The 22,187-nt window shown below is 44.9% G+C and overlaps 1 protein-coding gene across 1 annotated transcript in view; it reads right to left on the bottom strand.

Annotated features, from left to right (window-relative positions):
• iqgap2 (IQ motif containing GTPase activating protein 2) overlaps window positions 1-18,572 on the bottom strand; it is a 385,400-nt gene extending 366,828 nt beyond the window's left edge. The window contains exon 1 of the mRNA XM_085990677.1: window positions 18,274-18,572. Coding sequence (XP_085846803.1) covers window positions 18,274-18,316 — 43 coding nt within the window. The 5' untranslated portion in view covers window positions 18,317-18,572. The remainder of the gene's footprint in view (window positions 1-18,273) is intronic.
• Window positions 18,573-22,187: the final 3,615 nt, after the last annotated feature.

Raw genomic sequence — 22,187 nt, 5'->3', positions numbered from 1 at the left:
CCTACACCAGCATGGATTGAGGATTAGTTTACAAACAGAAAACAGAGTAGGAACAAATGGGTCATTTTCAGGGTGGCAGGGTGTAACTAGTGGAGTGCCGCAAGGATTAGTGCTTGGGCTTCAGCTATTAACAATCTATATCAATGACTTAGATGAGGGAAGAGAGTATAAATATACTGTACCCAAGTTTGCTGATGATACAAAGCTAGGTGGGAAAGTAAGCTGTGAGGAGGAGGCAAAGAGGCTGCAAAGGGATATAGATAGGTTAAGTGATTGGGCAAGAAGGTGGCAGATGGAGCATAATATGGGGAAGTATGAAGTTATCTACTTTGGTATGAAGAATAGAAAAGTAGAATTTTTTTTTAAATAAAGTGAGACACGAGTAAATCTTGGTTTTCAGAGGGATTTGGGGTTCTTGTACATGAATCACAGAAAGTTAAGATGCAGGTACTGTAAACAATTAGGAAGGCAAATGGCATGTTAGCCTTTATTGCAAGTGGGCTGGAGTACAAGAGTAAGGAAGTCTTGCTGCATTTATATAGGTGTTTGGTGAGAACACACCTGGAGTAGTGTGTATGGTTTTGGTCACTTACCCAAAGAAAGATATACTTGCTTTAGGAGGGGTACAACAAAGGTTCCCTAGATTGATTCTTAGGATGAGAGGGCTGTCTTATGGAGGAGAGATTGAGTAGATTGAGCCTATATGCGCTGGAGTTTAGAAGAATGAGAAGTGATCTAATTGAAATGTATAAAATTCTTAGAGGGCTTGACAGGGTAGATGTGAAAAGGTTCTTTCCTCTGCTTGGAGAGTCTTGAACTAGGGGTCAGAGTCTCAAGATAAGAGGTCGGCCATTTAGGACACTGAGGGCTGTGAATCTTTGGAATTCTCTACCGCAGAGGGCCGTGGATGCTTAGTCTTTGAGCAGTCAAGACTGAGATCGATAGATTTTTGGGCACGAAGGGAATCAAGGGATATGGGGATAGGGCAGGAATGTGGAGTTGATGTAGAAGTTCAGCCATGATCTTACTGAATGGCAAAGCAGGCTCAATGGCCAACTCCTGCTATTTAAGTTCTTAAAATAATGATGAGGCTAATGGCACTCTCCGTTATTTATGCGTAAGTGGTACAGGCGAGGAGTAGATGCGCAGTTAAATACGAATATCCAAAAGTTGCTGTCCGAGTTGCCGTTAGTTTCTCGAAAACAGCATTCCGCTGCCTGCCTCACCATTGATGTCGTGAAGCTGCTGTATTTAGATAGTAACTAAACCCACTGCAGATATTTAGTGCTAGTAATTAGTAGTGCAAGTACCCATGATAACTTAATTACTACCAATCAACCTCTCTGGCACGGAAAGTTAATTAAGTGCGGAGTCTCATTCCTTCACATTTTGATTTTTCAGAGATTTTAATAATGTGAAATTAAAATTTTGAAATGTTTTTCTTACATTTCCATTTTGTCTCTTTTTTTCCCCCTCTCTGAATCCAATATTTCTCTTTCTGTACTTGACATTAAATTCACCTCCTTTAATTTTCCATCCATCTCGTTCCTTCCTGGGTTTACGTCCCAATCTACAATCTCATTGGTTGCCCTGTTCACTCAGGTCCTAGATGCCTTGTTTCAGCTTGCACGTTCAGTAACTTTGCAGGCAAAAATTTTTTTGAGCTGAAGGGTGCAGGGGGAAGTATAACTAATGGCAGGCGCTGTTCGATGCCCTGCTACAGCAAATTTTGGCCCATTATTCACGTAGAATATCAGCTAGTCTCCCTCTTCCTTCTATGCACAAATAGAAAGACTACATATACCACCCATGTGGAGTCAACATTATAATGTTGGAAACAGAATTCTTCTACAATGCAGAAACCAAACTCTAATTGTGTTTAAAGAAATCAGTTAAGGAAACAAGCTATGGGCTAGAAATTGGCCTCCTTTGCACCTCCTGTTATTGCCTCTGGGGGCGATAACAGGGCGCTAACGACTTACCGACTGGGTAAAAGAAACGACTCCCGCGAAATTCAATGGGGGGGGGGGGGGGGGGGGTAGCGCCGGCAGTAAAACTAACCGCCTCGATCTCCTGCGCCCTGGAGATCGTGATGTCATCCGGTGCGCATCGCCCAGGATCCGAAATTCGCTTCCGCCCCCTGCAGCTTCACCGGGCATCAGCAACAACAGCTGCAGGAGGTGTTGTGACCTCGGCCAGCCGCTTGGGGAGCGGTAATTAAAGGGATTGGTGGTCAGGTAGGCCAAAATATTTTTCTCACCCTTTTGTGCGGTTTAAAAAAAAATTTTCATTGCCACGATTGTTGAGCCCTGCACTCTTGGACTGCTTGGGGCTGCTCCTCGCGGATCGCAGGTGCTGTCACTGACCCATCCCCAGCCTTACCTTTAACTGCTGTGAGCATTGGCCCTTTCCTTTAAGGGAGGGAAGGAGCCTGCGAATCCGGCAACGCTGCACGGAACATTGCTCAGCGCTTTGCCGATACCGCTCCCTCACTCCCTTTAGCACTCGAAGGGAAGTGGTAACACTTGATTTAGCGCTCCACTTCCCTCTTGGAGCACTACAACTGAATTTCACGGGAGCCTCGTCATTAGCGCCTGCTGATAATTTTTCCGCTTCCGAAGTTTTAATGCCCCAAATGGGGCTATAATGAATTTCTCCCCCTACTTATTTATATCAACTTAGAACATTGTCACAAGTCAAGAAAATGTCTTAGCGGAGCTTCTTAATTTATGGCAAGCTATGAGCACTGGTTCACGCCATGATTGTGATGACCAAATTTATAATAGCAAAATAATCAGAGTACATAGCTAGTGGGCAAATATACCACCCAGTACAGTAATGAACCGCACAGGTGAGGAAGATGCCCAGTTCAAGTTCAATCGGTGCTTGCCAGCTGAGATCAGCAAAGACAGCAGACGAGGTAGAATCATAAGCACAGAAGGAAGCCATTCGGCCCTCGTGATTGTGCCGGCTCTTTGAAACAGCTATCCAAATGAGTCAGACTCCCCTGCTCTTTCAAGTATAGATTGAATTCCCTTTTGAAAGTTATTACTGAATCTGCTTCTACCACCCTTTCAGGCAGTGCATTCCACATAACACACCACATAAAAAAAATTCTTATCTCCAATGTTTCCTCTTATTTTTTCCCCCCGATGCGTGGGCCCTTTAACGGGCTCCACAGCCCATTCAGATGTTTGCGCCCTGCACCATTTTCCCCATATAAAAGCCGGTGAGGGGCCTGCGTGGGACCTCCAGAGCACTGCGCAGTTCAACAAGAACATTGCTCATCTCCTCTCCAGCACTTTTGCCAATTACCTTAATCTGTCTTCTCTGGTTACCAACCCTCCTGCCAGTGGAAACTATCTCAAAACCCTTCATTTTGAACACAAGGCACAACAATTGGCCTCAGTCCCCTGGGCTAGGTAAGAGAAAAAACATCAGGCAGGCTCCCGAATACTAACCTCTGCAGAAAAGTACAGGTGTGTGGGCATTAGATGAGAGTCAAGCTATGCTGCAATTCTTCCCCTCCCCCACACTCACTGCCTAGATTTATACATGAAAAATGCACTATCTAGCCAAACTACTGATGAAACTGCCAGGAAACACAGGAAGCTGCCATAGAAATGCATGTACATACATCAAATTCACTTTTTGTACATCTGCTTGTTCCACAGCTCCTGAAGGCAATTTTTAGAATAGTTAAAAACTAGTCATTCCATGTTAACTTAACATCCCTAAGATCAGTATTACTCCATGCTCATAAAGTATTTTAAATTTAAAGTATTTAACCTTCTAAATACAATCCATTAAGGTTGATTTATGAATCTCAAATTGGAGCCAAAATAAATAAGACCCACCCCAGGGAAGGTCTACATACTTGCACAAAATTCAACACGTGGGAATAGAACCTGGCACCAGACTTGAAAGCAGTCTCTTTCATTTCAGTTTTCCTTCTGAAACAGCGCCACAGCCATCCAACCTATTTGTTTTTGATGATTAACAAAAAACCTAGTAAAAAAACTTCTACACAAGAAAATCCTGCAGACTCACTGACATCATGTATAAGCATATAAGTACAGTATTTCCATTCAATCTGTCCTCACAGATGCTGCATGATTCGCAGACGGTGTCAGTATAATTGTGGTCTTCTACTTCCGTCACACAAGCAGAAGCCAGTGCATTGCAAACCGATTCAAGTGAAACTCTTCAAGACCCCAAACCTATACACACAATTCAGTAACCTACGGAACACCTTGCCTTAAAACTGATTAAGTATAGAATTTAAAAATAGCTTTTTCCCATTAGATATATCTAGTAAGGAGCCTTAACCGAAAGGGTAGTATGTTGTACATTTGCCCAGTCTAAAGAGGATCCCAGGTTCGATCCCTGGCCTGGACTGTGCCGAATTGCTTGATCAGAGTTGAGGTATGTGAGCAGCGCTATATCTGGCCTTGGTGCTCCTGGACTGGGGAGGTGGGAGGCCCTTGGTGAGAACAGGATTTGGGTAACATTTGGGAAGGGGAGGATTTGGCGTGCCTGTGTTGCCCCCTCTGCCACAGTCAAATAAGCTGCTAAAATTCAGTAACACAAAACCATCATCCAGCACAATTTACTGCCTTCAGGAAGGAGAGAATTGAGGGTCACAAGATAAAACTCCAGCTCTGAACATCATTCTAACCTTGGGTGGCTTTACATTTTGAATTATCAGTTCTCAAAATCTGTCACAAGACAGCACCAGAATGGCCAATAATAAGGATTTTTTGTAGGGTGGGAAAGAAAAAAAAGACATGATATTGGGGGGGGGGGGGGGGGGAGGAGAAAGGAGAGAGAGAGAGAGAGAGAGAGAGAGAGAGAGAGAGAGAGAGAAAAAAAAAGTGGTAGAGCAGAAATTTTGGATTACTGGATTTTTGGTACGGTCTTCCTCATTCCTTGAATGTGGTTCAGCCATAAAAAAAACACACTTAACAACCAAAAAGTGGGAGTCCATTTGGAAGCATGCCCTGCAAGATCTGAGGAGGAGATTTGCCCACTCAGCTATGAGGCCAATTCATTCAGAATCATACACTAGCTTTTAATAGGAGAGGAGAGAAAAAAGGCCAAGTTGATACCACCAAGAAGTTTAAACTCACCGACAATAAAAAGTTCTAAGTCATAAAACAAAATTCCAGGGGTAGGTAGATACATACAGGGAGAATAAACTGCAATCAAGAAATGAGGAAGACTGCATTAGAAGTAGTTAACTCAACATTCTTGTCAGCCTTGGCTCAGTGGTCAGTAGCACTCTCGTCTCGGAGTCAAGTCCCACTCCAGAGACTGGAGCACATAATCTAGGCTGACACTCTAGTGCCAGTACTGAAAGAGTGCCACCTTTCAGATATACATTAAACCGAGGTTCTGTCTTCCCTCTCAGGTGGGTGTAAAAGATCCCATGGCACTATGTAAAGAAGAGCAGAGGAGTTCTCCCCGGTGTCCTGGTCAGTCTTTATCCCACAACCAACAATTCAAAAGTACTTCATTAGCTGTAATGTACTTTGGGACGTCTGGAGGTTGTGAAAGGCGCTATATAAATGCAAGTTCTTTCTTTTTCTTCCTCATTTATTCAATCTCTAATATATCAAAAGGTTTCCCCTCCACATACAAGAAGGCATGGATATTTCTCCACAATTTGATGGTGAGACCAAGTTGGATCACTGGCAAATATTCTGGTTCTATATACAGGATGTTTAAGGCTTTGTGACCATCACTAAATTAGGTTATTTTCTTTAATGTGAAAGAACTAGATGATGGCAGGAGAAAACAAAAGACAATTTCACCACTATTACATCCTGGAATAAGTCAAAATCAGACAACTTTTATCAATAATGGAGGAGATCCTACAAATGCACCAACACAAAGCAAGAGGATGTACCAAAATATAAAGCTTATTACTAACCACACAAGCTGAAATGATCAGTGTAAGTCTTGAAAGAAATTTGATTTTCAAGGTGGTTTTTATAAATTTGAAAACTTTGCTGCTCGCCAATTGAATTTCTGAAATCAGTCATTAATGCTAGGTACTAAACCCTGAGCAAATGCTGCTTGTAAATACACTAAAGTACAATGCCACACCCCAAAAGTTTGGAGGCTGTAAGAAACATTGTGGCAAATTTGAATATTCAACTGCCACAGTTTCCTCAATCATTACCAAGTTACTACAGTATTGTGAATGTCATATAATCAGAGAATCATTGAATAGTACAGCACAGGAGACTATTCAGCCCATCGAGTCTGTGCCGGCTCTTTCGATGAGCAATCCAGTTAGTCCCACTCCCCTGCTCTTTCCTCATAGACCTGCTATTTCTTTCTCCTTCAAATATTTATCCATTTCCCTTTTAAGGCTACTAGTGACTCTGTATCCACCACCCTATCAGGCAGGGCATTCCATTCCAATCCACTCATTTTGCAACTTTTTCCTCATGTCGCCTCTGGTTCTTTAACCAATCATTTTAAATCTGTGCCCTCTCGTTACCGACCCTTCAGCTATTGGAAACAGTTTCTCTTTATTTACTCTATCTAAACCCTTCATGATTTCAAACGCCTCTATCAAATCTCCTCTTAGCCTTCTCTGCTCTAAGGAGAACATCCCCAGCTTCTCCAGTCTAGCCATTTAATGATAATCTCTCATCCCTGGAACCATTCTAGTAAATCTTTTCTGTACCCTCTCCAAAGCCTTTACGTCCTTCCTAAAGTGTGGAGCCCAGAATTGGACACAATACTCTAGCTGGGGCCAAACTAGTGTTTTATCTAAGTTTAACATAACTTCCTGGCTTTTGCACGCTATGCCTCTATTTATAAAGCTTAGGATCCCATATGCTTTATTAACTGCTGTGTTAACCTGCCCTGCCAATTGTTGTGTATGTACCTTTAAGAAAGAACTGTTTTACAGCTCCTGTATACTGTAGTACCGGCAGTGGCCACACCTGTATATAAAGCCGGAGCAGGCTTCTGTACTTCAGTCTTGAGACTACTCTACTCCAGTAAATACCTGTTGATTGTTAAGTTACAGCATCCGTGTTGTTCTTGGGGAAACATCCTATTTAAAGAATCACGGATCTAACAGTGGCGACGAGTGTCGATTCGAATCTACCTGCAACTCTGCATTTCCCTTCGAGGATTCGCTCCGGGAGGGCGGTGGAAGAAAGTCGAGGCCAGAAACACGGGCGTCGACCACGAGCAACCGCCCAGTCGTCCGGCAGAGTGTGAACATCGCAGGGGAGGCTGTGGCGAGCTGGGCTTGGTTCCCCAGCCGCGACGATCAGCAACAGACTGACGACAGGTACAGCGCAGACCCTTCCCGGACAGCAGCGGCTGGAGCCGACCTACGGCAGAGAAAAAGCCGAGCAGCGTCGACGGGGTAAGATAGAGGTTGAAGCGCACAGGGCGCAGCCGGGGTTTGAAAACCAAGCGGCGTCGAGGAAAAACAAAACGGAGAGAGGGGGTAAAGCAGCAGCCGGGTTCCGGACCGAGCGGCGGAAACGGGAAAGGCGCACAGAAAAAAAAAAAAAAAACCACAGAGCACAGCCAGGACTCAAGGGCTGGACAGTGTCCGCGGGAAGAAGGGAGAGCGCGGGAGACACCATTGAGCCGCGGAGAAGGAGGAAGAGCGCGGGAGACGCCATTTTTAGAAGCCGCAGCGGAGAAGGGCGAGCGCGGGAAACGCCATTTTGTGCCAGCGGAGAAGAAGGGAAAGTGCAGGAGACGTCATTTTTGACAGTTCAATCACACCCAGGGATGCCGAAGAGTGGCAGTATCTCTACGTTTGACAATGAAGTCGAAGATTGGGCGACATATGTGGAACGTATTGAGGTGTACTGCAGGGTGAATGAAGTGCCAGATGCTAGGAAAGCACTGGTTCTGTTAAATTCCATGGGTGCAAAAACTTATGGGTTACTGCGAAACCTAATAACCCCAGAGAAGCCTGTGAATAAGAATTTTGAAAGCATAGTAGAAATCCTACAGGACCACTTAAGCCCCACACCGCTGCCGATAGCAGAACGATTTAAGTTCCATAAAAGGAACCAACACAAAGACGAAAGCAATGCTGAGTACTTAACGGAACTGCGCAAGCTATTGAAACACTGCCAGTTTGGAGTGGGACTAGCAGATACGTTAAGGGACAAGTTTGTGTGTGGGCTGCAAAGTGAAGGAACCCAGAAACGGCTTCTATCAGAAAAGGATCTTACGCTGGACAAGGCTTTCAGTATGGCAGTATCACACGAAGCAGCCGCAAGGGACGCTGCAGAGATACAATGGAGACCGCAAGAATATGGCACCAATGAAATGTCCTATGGAACAGGGAAGTGCTATCACTGCGGCAGAACAACACACGACCAGAAGGATTGTTGGTTCAAGGACCAAGTGTGCAGACAGTGTGGAAAAGCAGGACACATAGCAAGAGTCTGCAGGTCTGGGAAGAAAACCAACAGCAAGAAATCTCCACAGGAGAAGTACAAAAAAGGTACACAAGGTGATGGACAGTAGTTCAGACGAACAGAAAAGTGACACAGACTCCGGAAGCAAGGAGCTGGGTTGTCTGAAACTACATAAGGTAACCAAAATGGAGGATCACCAGACTATCTGGGTTACACTCAAGATAGACAGAGTCCAAGTGAAAATGGAATTGGACACAGTATCAGCCCTAACAGTCATAAACCAAAGGGACTACAAGCGGTTATTTTCACATATACCCTTGAAAGCTACAGAGATTGTCTTGAAGACGTATACGGGGCAAAAAGTCTACCCCAAAGGAAAAATAAGGGTGAAAGTGATATACAAAGGCCAGGAAATACCTAAAATGGACATATATGTATTGCCAGATGGAGGACCACCACTGCTAGGACGTGAATGGATCCAGAAGATACAATTAGATTGGCATTCCATACAGGCACTGAAGGTTGAGGCCAAAAAGGACGACGACATCACACCTGGACGACTGTCAAAAATGCTAACTGACGCAAAAGAAGTGTTCCAGGAGGGACTCGGAACACTAAAAAGGCATAACAGCAACGATTAAAAGAGGAAAATGCAAGCCCAAAGTTTCTTAAGGCCAGACCAGTGCCTTATGCGATCAGACCAGCCGTCGAAGCAGAGCTGGAACGTTCAGGAGTACTGTCCAAAGTAGACTGGAGCGAGTGGGCTACACCCATCGTTCCTGTAATGAAGAGGTCGTTGAGTAATACGCCTGGGGAACCAAAGAAGGTCCGCATCTGTGGGGATTTTAAGGTGACAGTGAACCCAGTCCTTCACACGGTACAATATCCGCTTCCACGAATTGAGGATATTTTCGCCTTGCTATCTGGAGGTAAACGCTTCACCAAAATTGATCTAGCCCAGGCGTACTTGCAAATGGAGGTAGAAGCAGCCTCGAAACAATACCTCACGATCAACACTCTCAGGTCTCTATCAATACAACCAGCTGGTGTTCGGGGTAGCATCGGCTCCAGCTATTTGGCAAAGGGCAATGGATCAAGTCCTGCAAGGGATTCCAGGGACCCAGTGTTATTTGGACGACATCCTGGTCACGGGCGAAAATGAGTGATCACCTCGCCAACTTGGAGAAGGTGCTCACCAGATTAAAAGGAATATGGGCTACGAGCTAATCGCCACAAGTGCGAGTTTTTCCAGAAGCAGATCTCATTGTGGCCACGTCATCGATGGAGAGGGGTTACATAAGTCCCCTGAAAAGATTGAGGCAGTAGTCAAGGCTCCAGCACCGGAAAATGTGTCACAACTGAGGTCGTTCCTCAGGCTGGTAAACTACTACCATAAGTTCTGACCAAATTTGTCCACGGTATTACACCCACTGAACACCCTACCGCAAACAGGGGTGCCATGGAAGTGGAATGACGAACGTAGACGAGCTTTCCAGAAGTGTAAAGAATTGATCACATCAAAAGAGGTGTTGGCCCATTTCAACCCAGCACTACTAATTCGTTTGGCATGTGATGCATCACCCTATGGTATTGGAGTGGTGCTGTCACACAAATTCCCAGACGGGTTGGAGAGGCCAGTAGCCTTTGCGTCTCGGTCACTAACCTCAGCCGAGCGCAACTACGCCCAGATTGACAGGGAGGCCCTCAGCCTAGTATGGGGAGTAAAAAAATTCAACCACTATCTGCATGGGCAGAAGTTCACCTTGCTGACTGACCACCAACCACTTGTCTCCATCTTTAATCCCAAGAAGGGCGTTCCAGTGATGACTGCACAATGGTTACAAAGATGGTCCCTGTTTCTAGGGGCGAATCAATATGAAATAGAATATAAAAGGCACAAAACAGCATGGAAACGCTGATGGGCTATCACGCCTGCCACTGCCTACTGTGGAGGAAGCACCAGCAGTGGACCCTATCGAGATATTTTATTCGTCAATAATTGAACGATTGCCAGTAACGAACGCGGATATAGAGAAGGAGACCCACAATGATCCGACACTGTCTCGGGTATATGATTTGACGGTGAGGGGATGGCCAACACATGGCGACTCACTGTTGCCAGCATTCTCATCCAGAAGAGAACAGCTGTCAGTATGCCAGGGGACAGTGATGTGTGGATCCAGAGTGGTGATTCCACCCAAGTTAAGGGAGAGAGTGCTAAATGAGCTACATGAAGGTCATCTGGGAGGGGTGAAAACAAAAAGCCTTGCTAGGGCTTGTGTGGTGGCCAGGGATCGATCAACAAATCGAGGACCTAACCAAGAGCTGCTCAGGATGCCAGATGGTCCAAAATGCACCACCACATGCCCCTCTACACCCATGGGAGTGGCCCTCCTCTCCATGGCAACAGGTGCATATTGATTTTGCTGGTCCATTCATGGAATCAATGTTCTTAATAGCAGTGGATGCGCACTCGAAATGGCCTGAGGTGATAAAAATGTCCTCAACCACTACAGAGAAAACGATTGCAGTCCTACGGACCATATTTGCCAGGAACGGCTTGCCAGAGCAGATTTGCTCTGATAATGGACCACAGTTTGTGTCCGAAGAGTTTCGAAAATTTATGAGAAGGAATGAGGTAAGGCATTACACATCCGCCCCGTATCATTCAGCCACAAATGGATTGGCTGAAAGGTTCGTACAAACCTTTAAAAAGGCGATAAAGGCCATGTGCGACGATGAAATTCCACTACAGCATAAGGTGGAAAATTTCCTATTAGCCTACAGAAATGCGACATATGCAGTTACCAACCAGACCCCGGCCATGATGTTCTTTAACCGAAGGTTGAGATCTCGTCTGGATTTGCTCAGACCCAATGTGCGAAGAAATGTTGAGGATAAACAATTCCAGCACATCAATGAGAAGCCGACAAGGAGCTTCAATGTAGGACAACCAGTCTTGGCCCGTGACTACCGAACAGAGAAATGGCAACCGGGAACGATATGCATAAGGCAGGGGCCATTAATGTACACAGTGGATGTCGGGGAGAACATTGAGACGCCACGTCGATCAGATCTTAGCGTCACAGGAACGCGTCAACCCCATGTCTCGAGTACCTGGGGATGAACCCGACATACCGGTAGCATCTACCTCCGAACCAGTAGCAGTGGAAACCGATGAACTAACTGGCGAAAAGGGGCCAGAATCGCCTCCGCACCAAGAACAAGAACCTCAGGAAAGGCGCTATCCCGAAAGGATCAGGAAGCCGCCCCAAAGACTGAATCTATAAATGGACTATTTTCAGTTAATGTTGCATGTTAAAAATGTTAATTGTTAAATGAATGTTATGGTACTGTTAATCTAAAAAGGGAATTGTTGTGTATGTACCTTTAAGAGAACTGTTTTACAGCTCCTGTATACTGTAAAAGTACTGGCAGTGACCACACCTGTATATAAAGCCGGAGCAGGCTTCTGTACTTCAGTCTTGAGACTACTCAACAATCAACAGGTATTTACTGGAGTAAAGTTACAGCATCCGTGTAGTTCTTTGGGGAAACATCCTATTTAAAGAATCACGGATCTAACACCACCTTCAAAGATTTGTGCACAAACACCCCCAGATCTCTCTCTTCTTACACCCCCTTTAATATTGTACTATTTAGCATGAATTGTCTCCCCTCATTCTTCCTACCAAAATGTATCGTCTCACACTTTTCAGAGTTGAATTTCATCTGACATGTGTCTGCCCATTCCACCAGCCTGCCTATGTCTCCTTGAAGTCTATTACTATCTTTCTCACTGTTTACTACACTTCCAAGTTTTGTGTCACCTGCAAATTTTGAAATTGTGCCCTGTACCCCCAAGTCCAAGTCATTAATGGATCAAACACAGCAGTGGTTCTAGTACTGAAGCTTGCAGAACGCCACTGTATACCTCCCTCCAGTCTGAAAAACAGCCAGCCATTCACCACAACTGTGTTTCCTATCCCTTAGCTAATTTTGTATCCATGCTGCTACTGCCTCCTTTTATCCCATGGGCTTCAATTTTGCCAGTAAGCCTAGTCTGTGGTACTTTATCAAATGCCTTTTGAAAGTCCATACACACATCAACTGCCCTGCCCTCATCCACCCCCTCTGTTACCTCATCAAAAAACTCAATCAAGTTAGTCAAACACCATTTGCCCTGAACAAATCCGTGCTTGATCGCCTTTATTAGTCCATGTTTGTCCAAGTGGCTGTTAATATTCTCCTGGACTACTGCTTCTAAAAGCTTCCCACCAACATCGTTAAACTGACTGGCCTGTAATTAACAGGTTTATTGTTCTTCCCTTTTTTGAACAAGTGCGTAACATTTGCAATCCTTCAGTCTTTTGGCACCACCCCTGTATCTAAGGAGGATTGGAAGATTGTGGCCAGCACCTCTAATTTCTATCCTTACTTCCCTCAGCAACCTAGGATGCATCCCATCCAGACCAGGTGATTATCAACTTGAAGTACTGCCAGCCTTTCAAGTACCTTGTCTTTATCTATATTTACCGCATCCAATATCCCAGCAACCTCCTCATTTACCATGCCTTTGGCAAAGTCTTCTTCCTTGGTAAACACTGTTGCAAAGTACTCATTCAGTAACTCAGCTATGCCTTCTGCTTCCACCAATAGATCTCCATTTTGGTCTCTAATCAGCCATATCACTCCACTGGCAACCCTTTTATTGTTAATATGCCTGTAGAAGACCTTTGGATTCTCTTTTGCAGGATCAATTACAAGATTCAAACATAGGACACCAGGAGACATCTCTGGGCAACCTAAACTTCTGCTCAGCAAGTCCACCATGACATTCTACACTCACCGAAAAGGTTGAGCAGGTAAAAAAGGCACATGTTTGATAAATGTCATCATGTTGTTGAGGCACACAAGTTAGGAATAAATCCCTCCCTCCTCAATGATTTCATATCTCACTATTGTGGTGCTGCTATTCAGACTAGCTGATGCAATATTGTTCTTTGATGAACAAATTTGTTAAAGCTCAAATGTGTCTACATGGCAGGAGATGGGAATAAGTTTGTATGCTGTGTTCATATATGTTGGACATAGCTGCCCCACCTTGTAAAGAATCCAAACTAAAGGATGGGGCGAAGCTAGCAGTCCTAAATGTCTACACTCACATACAAGTTCAGTGTCCTCAATGAGCGCATTGATTAGTCAGATGAAGGGGATAGCCCTCAACTCAGGGACCACGTTGCATTTCTTGTATAGAGCTCATCTCAAGGAACCACTGTGAGCTGATTGTATGTCCAACACCAAGGAAACAGCTAGTCATCAACTTCAGAAAATCCTCCAAAGGACTAGGTTTAAAATCTATTTGCAGGAGGAGCATTCAAGTCCTGAAGAATTCTAATGATCGTGAAACTATTACAAGGATAACGTGAAAATTGAAGGGAGGGCCTAGACATTTGTATTTTGAAACTTTCCTTGGTTCATTAAAGTTTCCTGCTTCTCTCAACTCAGATGCCAGACTTGCATCTGTCTAGTCAATACTCTTACTGAGGATGCTGAACACTTAGCTGAGTGAGTCCAGACTTTTACGTGCCACAATCTCAGATGGGCTGGTGTTAATGACAAGCACTTTATGCAAACCCCATCATGCTCCGATTGATTAAAAGTTAGTAAAACCTCTAAGGTACAAGCAACTACAATAACGCACCATCTAGATACAAGATTCAGTGGGCGACAAAGCCCAACCTACAGGTGATGGATCATAGTCAAACAAAACATGAATAGGGTCCAGGTCAACTCAAGTATTTAGGAGGGAGTCATTGCCAGCTCTAATTTCAAGTTGATCTTTCACTAATAAAAGTAGCTGATGACTCAGCAACATTAGCTGGTGCCAATGCAATCAGTGAAACAAGTCAATGTCAATTGCTGATTTCCATGAAGGAAAACAGAGACTGATGCCTTGGCTTTCTTAGCTCCAGCATTAATGAGCACCAGCCAGTGACTAGAGAACACCGAGGTTGAGTAGTCACCTGCCTTAAACTAGAGCAGCTGGGATAAGCTCAGGTCTCCAATACCAACTCCCAAGCATCTGAATCAATTTCAAACATAACTCCACCAGCGCTCAGTTTTGGGCCATTTCCGAGAACAACTCCAACCAGTGATCAATTCTCTGCTTGACCTAGATTGTATCTTCAATGAGCTGGAACTTGGAACTTTTTGCCTAAGGATCAAGAGAATTCATAGAGACATTGTTATAGTGAACACTATGTTCCCAACAGGACTTGCTGCTAAGCTTGACAAAGGCAATACAACTCTGGGCATTGTTTGCAGATTACCCACAATTTCAACAGTATTTGTGAATGTCAGTCATTGCGAGTGATCCATGTCTTGTAATGTTGATAGTGAAACTCGGATGCTTTCAACCAAGGACAAGGTGACCAGCGAAAGACACCATTTGAAGTAAAATAGATTCAACCAACCTTGTGTTTTATTTTCCCTCACTTTCTTAAGGAGTCATCTCCCTGCTGGGTTACAATCACACATACCTCCCCCAAGTTGCCTTTATTCCCATGTGAGCACAGAGGAATGTTGGCAGGGTATTCAACCATAGGAGTATCGCAGCTGAGCCCAGTCCTGTCCACACTTCCAGAAAGATACAGTTTGCAGCTGATAGCAACTATTTCATTCCCCAATTTGGCCCAGCAGCACAAAGTACCACAGCAGCTAAGATCAGCTAACTCAAAGACCAAGCATTAACTTATCATTTTTCTGGTCTTTTATGATTCAGTATCCAACTGAACTGCAACAAATAGAATAATTAACAAGTAAGCATTTGCAGTGGAGATATTTTAAATTTAAAATTTGGTACAGATATACACAGAAATTACTTAATGTTTGTCTTTTGAAGTTAAAAAAACTCTATCTAAATCATTCTTTTGAGATCAATAATTACCAACACAAATAATAGCTGGTGTAAAAACATTTGCCTGAAAAAAGTTCGTATTCAAATCTGTTGTTAATTGGCATAATCACTTCCTTCCACAATGCTAAGATTAACCAGCAATGAACATTGCAGAAGTGTCATAATAAAGGCCTCAGCTGCAAAGGACAAGGTCTGTTCATTCCTTCAACCAACCACTCTAGTCTTCTGCACAGTCGAATGCTCAATATCACTAAATTCCACAATTCCTGATATCATCAGTTGTTTTATCTATAACCACGTCAGTCTTTTATGTCCCACCCCACCCAAAAGAAATACAAGTTACACACAAGACTGAAATTTTAACACACCAACTCCCATCATGATCCCATCCCAGATTTGCATGACAACACTGATCAGTACTGGACAGGTTGGGTGATTGGGCAGATGCAGTATAATGTGGATAAATGAGAGGTTATCCACTTTGGTGGCAAAAACAGGAAGACAGATTATTATCTGAACGGCAATAGATTGGGAGAAGGGGAAGTGCAACGAGACCAGGGTGTCCTTGTGCACCAGTCGCTGAAGGTAAGCATGCAGGTGCAGCAGGCGGTTAAGGCGGCAAATGGTATGTTGGCCTTTGTAGCGAGAGGGTTTGAGTACAGGAACAAGGATGTCTTGCTGCAGTTGTACAGGGCCTTGGCGAGACCATACCTTGAGTATTGTGTGCAGTTTTGGTCGCCTTATCTGAGGAAGGATGTTCTTGCCATGGAGGGAGTGCAGCGAAGATTCACCAGGCTGATACCTGGGATGGCAGGAATGACGTATGAGGAGAGATTGGGCTTATACTTGCTGGAGTTTAGAAGAATGAGAGGGGATCTCATTGAAACTTATAAAATTCCAGCAGGACTACAGACTAGATGTAGGAAGGATGTTCCTGATGGCCAGGGAGTCCAGAACCAGGGGTCACAGTTTAAGGATAATGGGTAAGCCATTTAGGACAGAGATGAGGAGGAATTTCTTCACCCAGAGAATGGTGAACCTGTGGAATTCTCTACCACAGAAGGCAGTTGAGGCTAATTCATTAAAATATATTCAAGAAGGAGTTAGATATATTTCTTAAGGCTAAAGGGATATGGAGAGAAAGCAGGGACAGGGTACTGAATTTGGATGATCAGCCATGATCTCATTAAATGGCGGAGCAGGCTCGAGGGGCCGAATGGCCTACTCCTGCTCCTATCTTCTATGTTTCTATGAAGCTCAGAATTTTCCTGCACAAAGGTTTATGACAGGTCGCTATTCTTTGCTTGGAGCAGAAATTATAAACCACAAGTGGGAAGAGTTTGGTATTGAATGTGTTTATTAATGCAATTGTTAATTTTAATATAAATTCACAATAAAAAGTTTCAGATTTTAAAAAGTTGTTCCAGGAGGTTGGTATGGAGAACACTGCAAAATTATGTTCTCACTTTAGCACAAATGTAGGAATAACACATTAACAAGAAATTGTCTGGAAAGGTCTAATGACTTTCAAACTTTAACATGGCATGGGAGTCAAAGAAACTTGCTCATCACATCAGTATCATCTCTTACCCACTAAAAAAGCTCATCTCTTACCCACTAAAAAAGCTATCAAAAATAGTTGTCCCTACAGTCTGCTAACTGAGCTTCATAAATAATTAACAAAACTGCACATCTCTGTGGCTGGGACAGAGCAGTGAAGAATAATGATTAGGTATATATACACACACACACACATATACATATTCTCAAACCACAGGCAAAATACAAACTACCAGGAGGACTGATGTGTGCTGACATCAGCATGCCAAAATCCAGGAGTAAAGTCTAAAGCTTGCAAAACAAATGTTTTCCAAATTACTTAGTATTAACTGCCTAAACAAACAACATTTAGATGAGTGGACAGCCCAAGAGGTCTGTGTTCTCATTTAACCCTTACCATACACATCCAAGTCGAGAACATGTATATTATTTTTCAAAAGGCTTTTGACTACCTATAGAAAGCAAGGGCCTGACATTATTACTCTTAAAACATGGGGAAATGACTGTTGTTCTCTTAATACCTAACGAAGGCTTTAAACATACAACTTCGTTTACAGGTGGTTCAGTTATTTCCCTTTCTGGTTTCGCAAGGTCACCACCCCACCCCATTTAAAAAAGCTATATGTTTCCTTAAAGTCACCAAAGTTTGTGCACACCTTTCATTGTAATGCCGAAACATTAAGAATTAGAGGCTGCAGACATGCGAAGTGTTCATAATGCAAAGCTGGAAACATGTGTTCAAAGTGCATTTTAAAAAAAGAGCCTCCCAGGGAAGCCGGCCTGCCTGTGTGTCCTGGGGGAGCGCCCTGTGATCTCTCCCCACACACGACTCTCTAATCCGCTTCCACTCCTCCGCCAGCTCTCGCCTCTGACCCAGTTCCACAGATTGAGGAGGGCAGTGGTGCACTGTTGCAAGTCGGCAAAATAAAGTTTAAGAAAAATGCAAATGGTAAAATAAAAATCTAAATAGCGCGCCGACACTGTAGTTTCAGATTCAGGAAAGCAGTAAGATTTGAAACTAAAAAGTAATTTCAAAAGGAAACCGGAAATCTGAAGACACGTATTCTTCTGAAGCGCACACACACACACACAAAGACTTCAGACAAAAAAATATAATACACGTTTTCTGCATTAGAGACACCCGCCAAGCGCCTCGGCTAGTTTAACATAACGCTTTAACAGCGCGGCGCTCGAATAACCCGGCCAGGGTCGGAGAGGAGCGAGGGCTGCCTCAATTCTGATTGGCATCTTTGTATTTCTTCCTGTGGCAGAAGTTGTTGCAGACTTGCTCGGGAGTCGCGTGCTGTGGATATAAAGTAGCCGCTGAGCGGGTCACCATCTGTTCCCCTCAGTGCAGTGACACAGGGGAAGCGCGTTACTCACATCCATAGCGGGGTCTGTGCAGAGCCAGGCTCTCCTCGTACATCCTCGCTGCACCACGCTCCGTATTGTGCGATGTCGACACGCGTGTCCCGCAATGACTCCCGCTTCCCCCACTACTCACTCAGTGACTGATGAAGCGGGCTTCCTTTAGCGTGCCCCTACACCGCGGGGAGCAGCGCCTCTCTCCGGCCACAACCTATCACAGTGGCCCCTCTTAGTTTATGCAGCCGATTGCAATGCATGCACTCGTCGACAGCCTTCAAGCTCTCACACACACAGTCAGATACTGCACTGTGCACATGCACATTTTTGGGGGGTTAGTGGGGCGTCAGACCAGCAGGAAACACCAGCGCCATGTTTAAGAATCTCCAAATCAAGCTGCTGGGAGATCTACACATGCAGGTCCAGAATTTGCGGTGGGTAATAACGGCGAACTGTCAGCGTTCGCCGCCAATACGCCTCTGAAACTGGCCGCAACTTCAGGATTTAGCGCGTACGCAGCTAAACGTGGAGATCCTGAAGTTGTGGTCAGTCATTCACTGCTCCGACACTGCCACCCCACCCCATAGGCCGTAATCAATGGAACTGACGAAAACTTGGTCTTTTTTACGCTAATATCGCTGTTAAATACCTCATTAAATGTTAAATCTTGTTGGATTAGGTGTAACTAGGGTTTTAACAGCGTATTGACTGTTAAACAAACATTATGGCCCTGAAAAACTAATTTTTATATTTGTGGAGTGTCAAATTTCTCCATTATGATAAAAATTACAATTTTGTGAAGTTTGTTCATGATATTTCAGCTTCTACCTTATCCCCATGTGGAAATCCCAGGGGGAAAATTTTGTGTGGTTCGTGCCACACGTTAGCGCCATCTTAATGCTATTGACAACTTTAACGACAGCTGATGCCAGTTCCAGTGCTGTACGCCATATCAGTGCTGCCAGTAAACTCGATTGCCAGGGACCTCACCATCATGGAGATTGTGACATCAGTGAGTGTGCAATGCTCACTGAACATCCGATCTCCTAACTTCGTTATAGCCACTTACCTTAACGGCAGCACAGAACGATAGGGAGAGCTGGCGTCGACCAGCAGGAAGCAGGCCACAGCAACAATATTCATAGGTACCATCCCCAATCAGCTGCAACTAACATGCTTCTGTAGTTTCAGTGGGTGTTTGCTACTTCCTGCAACTGAAACAGCTTTCTTTAGTTATTTCAAGTTTTTTTTGTGATTCAAGTGTAGAATTCCCTCATTATTTGTAAAAGGCTTCTGCTCACAACACTTCCTCACAGTCATAGGGGCTGCGGGATTGCGGGATTACCTCAGGAGGACAATGAGGCAGAGGACGATGAGGAGGAAGAGGAGGGAGGGCAGAGGAAGCAAGACATACGGCCTTCCAGATGGGCTGTCCGTGACCGGCTCATCAGACTCTGGTTCACATGAATGAAACCCCAGAACCCCTAGCTCACCACATCCCCATCATACAATCCCTGTCTCATGCCATATCACAGCATCCTCCCGGGCACAAAGGTGAAATGAGAGAGGCCACAAAATATTCCAAACACACTTAATAAATGTATCTCTAAACATATCACAAATATCACATGAATTCTAATAACTAATGACCCTTGTGCCTGCCATAGTTGAATAGCTGTCATTGTGTGCAAGGTGTGAGATGTGGGTGTTAGTGTTGCTAGGTAGAGATTGTTGGTGGGTGAGTGCTGGGGTGTGGTACATTGAGCAGTGTGTGAAGCTTGTGGTTCAGATAGTAGTATGTAGCATTTGTTGAAGCCTTAACTCACCCTGACCACCCATGTGAGCTTGTTAAATTTCTTCCTGCACTGGGTGTGGGACCTGGGGACCACAATGCTGCCCATGACGTGGTGTGCCACTTCCCTCCACATAGTCTGGCAGACTTGTGGCGAGGGCCTCCTGCCAGTTGGGGGGTACAGGACTACCTGCCTTCTCTCCACCACTAAAATCAATACCTCCAAAGCTTCCTCGGAAAGCCTCTGGGCTCTCTTCCTGGGGCGGAGATCTGCCATCAGGATTTGTAAATAAGTGCTCCTTCTCCTTGTCATTTTTATGGTTGTTGAGGCAGCTGCACACCCAACAATGCTGAGAATGAGGTACTGCAGCATGAATGAACCTCCCCTTTAAGTAGTGAAAAAAGCCTGTGGCAATCATTACTTATGTTGCATTCTAGAATGCAAAGATAAACCCCGGCTTCTATTCTCTACTGCTAACCGTCTTCTTAAACACCTCTCCCCTGTCTCCTCCGATAACAAGTGTGAGGAGCTCATGGACTTCTTTGTCTCTAAGAGTGAGACCATCCATTCAGCTGCCTCTGCCACTTCCCTTCCTTCCCCTAGCCCACTGGGCCAAACTTCCTCTAAGGTTCCCCCCTGCCCTAGCCCTGAACTCACATCGTTCTCCAGTTTCTCTCCCATCTCCTCTCATGACCTCTCTGCGCTCGTCTCATCTATGAGACCCACCTCCTGCTCCCTTGACCCTATTCCCACCAAACTGCTGACCACCCAACTTCCTTTTCTGGCTCCCATGTTAACTGATATTGTTAACAGTTCTCTCTCCTCAGATACTGTCCCCCTCTCCCTCAAATCTGCAGTCATCACCCCCTCCTGAAAAAACAAACCTTGATCCCTCCGTCCTTGCAAACTACCGCCCCCATCTCCAACCTCCCTTTCCTCTCCAAAGTCCTTGAACATGTTGTCGCCTCCCAAATCCGTGCCCATCTTCCCTGCAATTCCATGTTTGAATCCCTCCAATCAGGTTTCCACCCTTGCCACAGTACAGAAACAGCTCTCATCAAAGTCACAAATGACATCCTTTGTGACTGTGACAAACGTAAACTATCCCTTCTCATCCTTCTTGACTTGTCTGCAGCCTTTGACACGGTTGACCACTCCATCCTTCTCCAACGCCTCTCTACCGTCGTCCAGCTGGGTGGGACTGCAGTCACCAGGTTCCATTCTTATCTATCTAATCATAACCAGAGAATCACCTGCAACGGCTTCTCTTCCCATTCCCGCATCGTTACCTCTGGTCCTTGGCCCCCTCCTAGTTCTCATCTACATGTTGCCCCTTGGCGACATCATCCGAAAATACAGCGTCAGTTTCCACATGTATGCTAATGACACCCAGCTCTACCTCACTACCTCTTCTCTCGACCCCTCCACGGTGTCTAATTTGTCAGACTGCATGTCCGACATACAGTTCTGAATGAGCAAAAGTTTTCTCCAGTTAAATATTGGGAAGACCGAAGCCATTGTTTTCTGTCCCCGCCACAAACTCCGTTCCCTAGCCATTGACTCCATCCCTCTCCATAACATCTGTTTGAGGCTGAACCACACTGTTCGCAACCTTGGTGTCATATTTGACCCCGGAATGAGCTCCCGACCACATATCCGCAGCATAATAAAAACCACCTACTTCCACCTCCGTAACATCACCCGCCTCTGCCCTTGCCTCAGCTCATCCACTGCTGAAACCCTCATCCATGCCTTTGTTACCTCTAGACTTGACTATTCCAACGCACTCCTGGCTGGCCTCCCACATTCCACCCTACGTAAACTTGAGGTCATTCAAAACTCGGCTGCCCATGTCCTAACTCGTACCATGTTCCGTTCACCCAACACTCCTGTGCTCGCTGACCTACATTGGCTCCCGGTTAAGCAGCACCCCGATTTCAAAATTCTCATCCTTGTTTTCAAATCCCTCCATGGCCTCGCCCCTCCTATCTCTGTAATCTCCTTTAGTCCCACAACCCACTGAGATATCTGCGCTCCTCTAATTCTGCCCTCTTGAGGATCCTTGATTATAATCGCTCCACCTTTGGTGGCCGTGCCTTCTGTTGCCTAGGCCCTAAGTTCTGGAATTCCCTGCCTAAA

The sequence above is a fragment of the Somniosus microcephalus genome, chromosome 1 (assembly GCF_052327205.1).
Source record: "Somniosus microcephalus isolate GS21.2 chromosome 1, FLI_Smic_1.0, whole genome shotgun sequence".
Lineage (NCBI taxonomy): Eukaryota > Metazoa > Chordata > Chondrichthyes > Squaliformes > Somniosidae > Somniosus > Somniosus microcephalus.
The sequence above is the reverse complement of the archived record's forward strand: the minus strand, read 5'-3'. Positions and strand labels throughout refer to the sequence as shown.